Genomic DNA, 11,104 nt, shown 5'->3' on the forward strand with positions numbered 1-11,104 from the left:
ATGATGAGCATAAGAGCTTCATGCACAATCTACTTATTACTTTTTCTGTCTAGCAGAAATCATACCATCGAAATTGTGATAAATCATTCAGTGAGCATTGAGAAGCATCTAGCATAGATTAAATGAGGTAACAATTGTAAGTGTAAAAACATACTTGGTAAGATGTACTTTCTTTTAATGTTCGTTTGTTTTTCTTTTCCATGATTCTGATTTTTCTAATCTATATCAGTTCTATCATTTCTCGTTAAATTTACCTGTTAGTTCTGGTAAATAATCTTGCACCCAGTCTTCGTATGCTGTATGTCATATATTTCTCTTGACGTGATGATATTATGAATATAGGAAGCTAGAGACTTTATTTTATAAACAAATTTAAATTCAGATTTGTCTATATTTTATTTCATGTCTGCATTTATCTATGTTTCTGTTGATCTGATTATTTTTAAGCGTTGGTTATTCTTAGTTGCCAATCTTCTATCTTCTGTTAGCTAGCAGAAGATACTCTACACATTTTGGATTAGACTCACCAAACATTCTCTTATGCACTCGATTCGCGAAATTTTCCAGAAATCTTCATAGTTGAAGGTGATTCAGCAGGTGGTAGTGCAAAGCAAGGTCGTGATAGGAGATTTCAGGTGAGATTTTAGCTTTCGCATACGAGTGACGAGTAGCAGTTTTCTTGTCTAGATACCTAATGAATGCATGGTTAGCAGTGATTCCATGACCTTACTTTTCATAAATAGAAGGAAGATAGATTGAAAGGGTCCATGTTTATGTTACACACTTCTTCATTTGTCTTTCACATGGTCATGCCATCATACGCTTTACAATCATGCCACATGCATTTTTTTATGCAAAGCCTTTCAATTTTTCTAAAGTGCAATGGGTATGTAAGCGACAATGCAATAACAAACATCCTTACTACCTGTCGTTCTTTCATTTTTTGATAATAGAACAATAGTTTTATTCAAACAATATCTATTTTAAAGAAAGGAAAGATTGTAATGAACCTAACATTTTAGAATCCAGCACATACCTTAATTAGGAGTGAACCAAAGCATCCCTAATTAGTTTCCCGTGGCATTTATAACCTAACAGGCTAGGTAAAATAATTTGGGCTTGATTCATGCTTATCTATCAAACCAATTACAATGGAAAATACTATTTAAACTCCTCTAGTGACACTGAATTTTCTTACAGCTAGATCAGCCCTGGTTTCAGTAATACTCATCGATACCCCCTCTCAATCTTGAGTGTGACTGTCAAAATATACCAAGCTTGATTATAAAATTCTTCTAAGTGTTCACATCTGATAGCTTGAGTATTTTTAAACATCAACTAAAAATTTGATCTAACATAGGGTTTACAGATTTCCTTGTTGACCATGTAATCTTGAATAAAGTGTAGATCAACTTCTATATGCTTGGTTTGCTTAGATTACTGGCAATATGAATGTCTGCTTGGTTGTGAGTGATGGAATGGGCTGGGACACTGAAATACTAAGTTTCGATAGCAAGGTTTGAAGCCACATCAACTCGTAACTAGCAAGAATGGTAGCTTTATACTTTGCCTCATCACTAGGTCTAGCCACAACATATTGCTTCTTGCTTTCCAAGTGACCAAGTTCCCCCTCTATGCACAACATGTTGAAGCAGATCTCTGATCAGATATGGGATCCAGCCCAATCAGCATTTAAATGTCCCCACATCTTGGGGTCCATGTGCGCTATACAGAATTCCACACTCAGATGCTTGCTTAGGATATAGAATACAATAGACTGGTTCTATGGGAGGCAATCGAGGGCTATGCATAAATTGACTGACCATCCCCATTTTATTAGTGATATCAGGTGTGGTAATCATTATATATATCAATCGAGCTGCCAAAGGCCGAAACATTTCTGGATGCTTGAGTGGCTCTTCTTTATCCATTAATAGCCAAGTTTGCTTCAATTGGAGTTTCTGGGGTTTCTAACCTAAGTTCTGTATCTTGAAGCAGATTCAAGACATTTTCTTTGTAAATGAACCACTCCTTTTAGGATTAGGCAACCTTTATGCCACAAAATTAATGAAACCAGCCCAAATCCTTTATCTCAAATCTCTTCTGAAGGAATTGCTTCACAACATCTATCTTTGCCAAATCATCTCTAGTAAGAAAAATCGACATAGACCATAATGAAAATCATACGTTTAGGTGTTTTCTTGATAAAACAGTACCAATTCCCATGTATCATTCTTGTAAAATACTTCCATTTCATCTATCATAGCCTTTGTGCAATCAGGATTTAAAAGAGCTTCTTGAAAACTTATATGAGTAGAAACAAAATAAACAAAAAGAGGAAAGGATGTAGGAGAAATTGAGTCAAATGACACAAAATGGCTTATAGGACATAAAGTGCAAGATCTTTCAGGCTTTCTCAGCGCAATGGCTAAGTCATCATTAGGAAGCAAGTATCAAGGAAGAATGTATACCTGTACTTCGATCTCGCTTTGGATCAGGTGATTGATTGACATAAGGTCCAGATATATTGGGACTACTAAGAATATGTACCTGTACTTGGTTTGGGAAAATCTCTCTGGCAGTGTCATAAAACATCAAGTTGCTGCTCAATGTTGGTTCCATACTATTCCAACAATAATGTGATGAGTTGAGAATTTTTTTTCTGCCATTCTTTCATCTTGTTACCATTGGAAGATGGATTTTCGATAAGATATGCTTTCCTTTGGCTTTCAAGGAAACTTTCACAGCCTTTGCCCACTGAAGAAAGTTTTTTGCTTCCCACAATTTTATGGATGTCATTTGTACACAAAACATATCACTCATGGAGATGCCAACCTTTTTATCATCATCATCTAACCGATTCATATTTAAAGATATTAAATACAATGGAGATTGATTAAAGGAAGTCTGAATAACAATTTATTAAGATTCAATCAGCAGCCATAAAGAACTTCGAGACTAATAGATGAAACGAAAGGTTTCAATAGTCAGCATAGGAGACAAGACATGCAAATTTCTGATCCTTCCGTCAGTGAACACATGGGATAAATCCAAAGAAAGGTTTGGAAAACCGAGGATTGAACCCATACTGGCCAAGTGTGGTATCGTATGGCACTAACTCAAGAATCAAATTAATGAAGGAAATTGTTGGGTACATATTGCCATTTTGGTCTCCAAATTCTGATTTTGGGTTTCTCATGATGTTTTTTTTTGTAAAAGTGCTCTGTCTTTGCAAAGAAGAAGATGCGGGCATCGAGGCAATTATCCTAGTCATGGTTGAATGTGCGTGGTTGAAGTTAGGAACATGCATATTTATCACATTGATAATATGTCATACCCTATTCAAATTACATATATGACATATAGACTTTAATATTGGCATTTTAAAAGCCATCACATTACTAGAAACCATAAATTATATAGAAGGGGTTACCGATAGTTACAGCTAATGCTTCGTCTATCTTAGAAATTAACATCTAGTTATCCAACATTATATGCATATTTTTTGAACTTGCAATATTTCTGATATATTTATAAATAATTGATCCAATAATTGCTATCGTGTATTCAAAATAAAAATTATTATTGTAGACTAAAGTACACTATCAAACTAAAAAATACTGTATAATTAGCCAGGATATCATTTATAAAATTTTGAAATTGTAACATTTTGATATATCATAAATAATTAATTCAAAGATTAAATTAAAGTCAAAATAATAAAAAAATATTTTAAATTGAGGGCTTTTTAGATTAGCCTATGTACATATAAAATCAACATGAACGGATGTATCTTTTATGGGTTAATTTTAAATTAATTTAATTTTCAATATTAGGCTTGGTTGGAACCAAAGATTGCCGAATCAGGTTATATTGTCCGATTTAGTCCGAACCGAGTTGACTCAGTCTGTCAGACCGGGTCGATTTGCTATAAAAAACGGTTCGGGCCTCTACGGGGCCGGAACCTCAATAATACCAGCCAGAACTAGACGGTTTCGTCCGGTTCGACTCGGACTCGGTGCGAAATGGTCGGTTCGCATTGAGTCAGGGGCCAATGGCCTGCTGTGGCAATAATTGCCATGCCACAACGCTCGCTGTGGCTGTGTCCTAGCATTCGGCTTTAAAAGCCGAACGCTTAAAGGGGAAGGCCTTCTTCGGCCTTCCTAAATTTATGGAACCGGTTTTCTCTTTCCAATAATACTGATTTAGGCTATTAGATGAAAGAGCCAATGCTAAATAGGGTGTGCTTCCTTTCTCCTATCTTCTTTTTTTTAGTATCTTGAAAAAATAGCTCAAAAATTGCAAAATTAGAGGAGATCATGCCAACTTTTTTGATTTGGGCTTGATTTTTTTATATCCTGTAGATCTATAGACGATGTATATGCTGGCATAAAAATTTTTAATTTTTGGATTATATATAATTTTTAAAAATTATAAATATATTTTTAGATTTAAAAAAGATATTTTTTTAAAAAATAAAAAAAATATAAAATTAGAAACGTGACCTCGCATATGGAGTAGAATCCATAGACGTATTAGGCTCTGAGTCTTATACTGGATCCTCTTATTTGCAGCCACAGACAGCCTATGATTCATATGGATACAGATATGGATATGGTGCATTTGAGGCATCTTTCGGTGGCTACTATTCTACATAGCTCGAAATATTTTACGGGTTGGATTTTGCGCCGGCATATTCGGATGGGCCTCTCTATGGCCGTATTATCAGCCAGAGGACATCTCTCAAAGCCAGAACTTTAGCGAGAGATCTGAGAGTGCTTATAATCAGACGCGCGTTCCTTATCGGATGAACATATAAGACTACAACGCTGCTTGGATAGAGGGATGGGTTGATATGTCTTCTGATTATGCTGATGATCTGGATATCTACGAGAGACATCGCAACTCCATCCGATTTTAGATATCTTTATGTATGTCTGTTGGACTGTAAAAGTATGTAATTGATTGTATCTTGATTTGAAGATATTTTATATTGTTCATTTTATGATTTGTATCATTTTAAAGCAACAAGATGCATCATCTATCTTAAACTAGGATCATAGAAACATCAGAAAACATCAAAAAAATATCAAAAAAATATAAATTAGATTTAATTCATAGAAAAAGTTCGAAGAGAGGAAATTTTCAAAAAAAAAATAGGGTATGCTGGTGCGTGAACGAGCATGCCGCACGCCCAACCGGTTTGGCATCAGTTTGGTTTGGTCCAAACCAGTACTGAATTGTATCGGGCGTCGATCGGTATGACGCCCAGTACTGGTTCGGCGATCTTTAGTTGGAACTCGAGCATCTTAAATTGGTCCTTTTTTAAAAAAAAATTTGGTAGCATGTGTAAATTAAAAGTGCAAACATGTTACCAATTTCTTTCAAATTTAATATATTTATTTTTAAAATTATTTTGCAAAATTATTTCTAAAAAACAATAATAGTCGTTACAAAATATTTAGTAGGTTTGTGGAATCACCTATACCCTACATCTAATGACCTAGTGCCTCATCTAAAATGGCTAGTTGGAAGGTATTATTTGGGTTCCTTGGCTCTATATAAGTATCCAATATCTATCTAGTATATAATAGTCATGTGCATAGTAGTACAGGTCCTCACACACTTGCCGTCTAAGCTCTGGTATTTTTGCCAGGCTAACGATCCAATCACAAATACCATGATCAGCCCGTGGTTAGTTCCAAATAGCTCTGTATTGCAATGTTTCCTAGTCTACATGGGCCATGGGCCGGATGAGTTTTGATGCCATTTGTAACAACCCAGGACCTTATCCAAAAAAAGCTAGCAGGATGATGTTATTTGAGTTCCTTGGCTCTGTATAAGTACTCGATATTTATCTAGTACATAGCCGATGCGGGACTAAGCACATGCTCACATGGTCCTCATTATTCAAAAATCTACCCGTAAAAATACTGTTTGATTGGATTAATTTTGGATTGATTGGATATTTAGATTTTGATTTTTGGGTTAGCTCCCCAAAATCCTAACTTTCCAACCTGGATTCATGTTCTAAAGCATGAATCCTTCAAAGGACTTTTCTCTAAACAACATTTTGTACTTTCCCCAAAATTTGTGCCTGTACTTTTCAAAAAATATTGAAAAGTAGAGAAGTAATTCATCTTGACGATTTGGTTTTTGAAGCTCAAATCAATGGATTTGGGGTCTAAAAGGGTTGATTTTGGGCCCTAAACCCTGTTGCCAATCTCCCTCCCTCACAAACTAGATGAAGAAGTGGACAAAAGGAAGAATTAAAACCCTTTCTTTTTGCCTCAAGAGGTGCCTATGGGTATTGCTCCTGAACTAGGGGGTTTGGGAGTGGCATTGGGGTAGTTCAGTTGGAACTGCTAGATTCCCGAGTGTTTCCGGTGGTTTAGTGCAGTTCACCTTGATTTGCCCTCAAACCCAATGGTTCTGGGCCGATCTGGCCATGGTTCGATATGAACCGGCTGATTGAGTGCGGTTCAGGTGGTTTTCAAAATCTTGGTCAGAAGAATTAACAAGGGGTTCTTACCAACATCTAGTAGTCTCAGTTGCTATCTTGAGAACACCTCATTCTTGCTTACAACTCAATATAAAAGTTCACATCTAAGCCTGGAACAAACCTTTTCACAGCATCAATTGCTTTAATTGAACAAGAGGGTTTAAATTACTAATGATGTACATAGGATTCACTAACCCTTCATATTAGGAAGAAATACCTACTTGAAATCCTTCCTCCTTGAGTACTATTTTTTCTTCTTCGATAAAGAAGAGCAATAAGAAAGGCTCAACAACGCCTAACATGGTCATGTAAATGGATAGCTGGACAGCAACTGTAGTAAAAATAAGAGGTAGCAAGAGGAAAGGACCAGCAAATCCTAACGTGGCTTTGGTACCATGTAAATGTATAGCTGGACAGAACTGTAATGAGAATAAGATAGAGCAAGTGGATTGAAGAAGAAGAGAGAAAGAGGAGGAAAGAAGACGCAAAAGTAGAAAAAAGCTGGGTGGAGAGAGAGTGCTGTGTTGTACAATCCCAAAAGGGATCCATGTGACATTAGTTCATTTAATAAAAGGGGCTGACCCCTTGATTATAAAAGAGTGGATCAAACACCTCTAATTACTGGATTGTTTGTATGTGTGACCTAACTGGTCCGGTTATGCAATTTGGGCTTGATTCGACCTTAACTATTGACCTGATTACTATGGGAAACGTACTATATAAAGTCCACCAATGACTTTGAATTATCTTACAACTAAAACAGTCCTGGATTCAATAATATTCATCAACAGTTTTAACTATCTCTAAAATATAGTGATTTTCTATCATCCTTAAAATATAGGGATTTGGGTGTCCCCAGAATTCCCGAATTGGACGAGCTTCCCTTTAACTGGCGTTCTCTACATTAGCTTCAGAGGAATATTCTATATATAAGTTATGAAGCATTCAAATATCACTGTAATAGCTTTATGTAAAACTTAAATTTATTGAAAGCCAGCCCTAGATAGTTGGGGCAAGTCTTGGTGGTTATAGATATGGTTATGTCTTTATTCTTCACTTATTTGTTAGAGCGTTAGAGGAGACTCTACAAGCCAACATAACGGGGAGAAGTTGATACATTTTACATGTATTACTTTTTGATAGTGGATTAAAATTGCGAATGGTAAACCTTTTGGGTCTACGACATTACTATGCTGCACATCAATCATTGGTTTAGAGTTGCCAACTGGTTGTTGTTACGAAAGTTTCTTGTATTGTAGTTAAGAACTTTTCATTTTTATGTTTGTTACCCTTATTTGGGAAAATTAGCCCCCTAAACTTATTTGCATTCTACATAATGAAGATTGATTTTCTGACAATGTGGCTGCAGGCTATTTTGCCCTTGAGGGGTAAGATTCTGAACATTGAAAGAAAGGACGAAGCAGCCATGTATAAAAATGAAGAGATTCAAAATCTGATTCTTGCTCTTGGACTTGGAGTGAAGGTTGCAGCATCTTAATTTCTACCGCTTGTCTGCTTTCCAGCATTTTTTAATGAACTTATTCTATACTTATTTCAGGGGGAGGATTTTAAGAAAGAAGCCCTTCGGTATCACAAGATCATCATTTTGACAGATGCTGATGTAGATGGAGCCCACATTCGAACTCTCCTGCTGACATTTTTCTTTAGATATCAGGTGGCTCATGGGTGCTGCAGTTCTCTCAGAAACCAGTAACAGTCTCATGGTTACATTTCAAACATATATGATGTTTTTCAAATGTATGATAATGTGTTTGGTGCTGCAGAAAGCGCTTTTTGATGAAGGTTGCATTTATGTTGGTGTTCCCCCACTCTATAAGGTAAGCCTTCCTGCACTAATTTGACTTGCAACAGTAATGTAATATGCATATATTCTGGAAAAAATTCTCATAAGTCATCCATAAATATCAGGTTGAGCGTGGCAAGCATGTTCACTATTGTTATGACGATTCAGAGCTTAAAATCCTCCAGAATAGTTTTCCTGCAAATGCTTCATACAATATCCAAAGATTTAAAGGTAAAGATAAAGCATAGTAAATATTGTAATCAAAGGTGTCATAATCTAGGTGTTGCAATTCAATGTCATATAGGAACAGAGCAGCATGTCTTTTTTTTTTCTTCTTTTTTTTTTTTTTTTTAAGGCATGCTCGTAGATATGTATAATACATGCAGGAACAATTGTGCTTGTCTGTATAACCTCTAAAGGATTTTGATGTATACTGACCATTTTCACCTTTGGGTAATTTTGCAAGGAAAATATTTTCCTGTTCGCATCATGAATTAATGTATAATAGAAAGTGTTGGTTTTCATCTTCCTGGAATCTCTTGTGTGTCTCAAATTTTTCATTTTCCTGTTACAGCTCTTTTTTTTTTTTCATAATGTCTTTGTATTCTGCTGTCATTACCTTCTCAAATGGGTGTTCCAAGGGAAGAGAAGTTGTGAGTGGCCAACTTATGTTAATAGTAGGTGCACGTGCGTTGAATATCTTGAATTTGCATTATAAACTCAGAAAATATGCATTCAATGCCAATCAGTTTATTTATTTATTTATTGATAAATTTATTTTTCTTTAAAACTGTTCCTTGCCATCCTAGGTTATTGTTTTGCTTTCGCATGCATACAAGTAGTTACTTGATTTAGTGGTTGGCCATCATACTACTAAAACTCGCCAGATTCACGCTTATAACCTTCCTTGTGTTGCAAGTGCATGCACAAGTTGCTGGCACATGGGACAAGACATAACTCATTAACCACCAAGTTTTTATGCAACATGCTAGAAGCATGGAGGAGCACCTGCTATGAGTTTCTCACTTAAGCTTTTTATGGAGTGAAACGGTATTGTTGATGATGCGTTCATTTCCTTAAACATTAGGCCTAGGGGAGATGATGCCTTTACAACTCTGGGAAACCACAATGGACCCAGAGAGTAGGCTACTGAAGAAATTAGTCGTGGAAGATGCTGCGGAGGCAAATGTTGTATTCTCCTCTCTTATGGGTATCCGTGTAAGTTTAAAGACCCATAATCATAATTTTATTCTTCTCAATATTCATGTAAAAATTATTTATCCACCCTCTTATGTCACCTCTTAGCAATCTATTGGTCACCCTAGATTTTAACATAATGTTGCTTGTCTTCCAGGTTGATGGCAGGAAGGAACTGATACAGAACTCTGCAAGCATGATCAAGCTGGAGCATCTTGATATTTGAGGGCGGTCCAGGTTAAATTTTTTGACAACCGCATAATTTACAAATGCACCAACTGACCATTTTAGTTTTTCCAATCTTAGGAAGAAGTTTTTATAATGGCATCATTTGGTATCCTTTCGGGGCAGTGATGGAGATTCGCATTTGACTTGTATCCAGAAGTCTTGCTAATGTAATTCCCTTGTGCATTTCAGATGAAATGATATATTTTGCTCCACTCGCAATTTCTTTGAGTTACATTTTTTCTGACTCACCGGACTAATACTAGGAGCCATGAAGTCACTTGGTTAGTACACTTTCACCTACTGCATGTTGAGTGTAAGGTCATAAGATTGGACTACCTCTAATTCCTTTTCTTCTGGCGCTTCTGGAAACTTGACAGTTTTGTTTTTTATTTTTCTAGTTTATCATTGTAATTTCACTGTAATTCTTCTGTGAAGGTAAACCAGTTTTCAGTTCTTGGTCATTCATTCACGTGACATATTCCATGTACCATCGTTATGTTTCTCGTGTTTTGGAGTTTGAGGTGTTAGTTCGATCTTGCAAAAGTCACCAATGCCAGCAATACTTGTATTTGATCATTATGACTTTACTACTTTAAGATGTTCAAGATTGATTGTAGTAAATGCATAACATGGATGTCATGATAATAAAATGTGTTGGTTTTGCATCAATGAGAATATTAGCTGGCCCTCCATTATCAAGATTGTTTTACAACTGAAACTAGGATGCTTTGTGAAATTTGCAATTCTGCTACGAGTCCTATAGTGGAAAACAATCTTGCGACTGTCCTCTTGAAGTTACATAAGACTCGCACTGAAAAATAATTTCAAACTTAACAACATTTAAGTTCAAAGATGCGCGCTTCTATTTTGGAGGATTGGAGGCTTCCAAGATGCATTCTAAGGTATTATATTAGAGTATATCCAGGCATCGATGGTTTGTTGGTGCTTCAGCATTTGCAGTCCTTGTTTCCTGCACAACTTGACTAAAGTTAGAAGAGCTCCATGTATGTTCAGCTTTATGTAATGGTTCGCTGTTTTTGTGGCATAAATATAGAATTATTTCAAGGATACCAGGCAATCAAAACTACTTGCAATTGAGAATTATAAATATGATGGATGATAATAAGTTTGTACATGCAACTACTAGTTTTGTTCGATAAGAACTACATATTTAGCAGAAATGGTAAGCTTGTACAAATATTTATAAAGTGTGATGTAGGATAATAAATGTTGTCAAATGCATAGAATATAAATGCAATAAACAATAGGAATAAGCATGGAATATTAGGTTTTAACAGCTAATGTTGATCGCCATATTTGTGTTGTTGGTTACAGGGCTGAATTTTGGTTGGATTCTATTCGATCGTATTCGT

General features: G+C 35.8%; 1 protein-coding gene across 5 annotated transcripts in view; it reads left to right on the forward strand.

Annotated features, from left to right (window-relative positions):
• LOC103715022 (DNA gyrase subunit B, chloroplastic/mitochondrial-like) overlaps positions 1-10,400 on the forward strand; it is a 30,867-nt gene extending 20,467 nt beyond the window's left edge. For 2 of the 5 annotated variants that reach the window (XM_088714455.2, XM_088714457.2), the window contains exons 15-22: positions 568-635; positions 7,872-7,985; positions 8,061-8,177; positions 8,287-8,340; positions 8,432-8,537; positions 9,394-9,524; positions 9,661-9,740; positions 9,921-10,192. In XM_088714455.2, coding sequence (XP_088570581.1) covers positions 568-635; positions 7,872-7,985; positions 8,061-8,177; positions 8,287-8,340; positions 8,432-8,537; positions 9,394-9,524; positions 9,661-9,729 — 659 coding nt within the window. In that variant the 3' untranslated portion in view covers positions 9,730-9,740; positions 9,921-10,192. Of the gene's footprint in view, positions 1-567; positions 636-7,871; positions 7,986-8,060; positions 8,178-8,286; positions 8,341-8,431; positions 8,538-9,393; positions 9,525-9,660 lie in introns of all 5 variants that reach the window. The other 3 variants (XM_088714454.2, XM_088714456.2, XR_015974736.2) reach the window with 2 other exon arrangements.
• Positions 10,401-11,104: the final 704 nt, after the last annotated feature.

This window comes from Phoenix dactylifera, chromosome 18, assembly GCF_051530095.1.
Source record: "Phoenix dactylifera cultivar Ajwa chromosome 18, Ajwa_hap1_PhDact_Kaust_v1.1, whole genome shotgun sequence".
Taxonomy (NCBI): domain Eukaryota; kingdom Viridiplantae; phylum Streptophyta; class Magnoliopsida; order Arecales; family Arecaceae; genus Phoenix; species Phoenix dactylifera.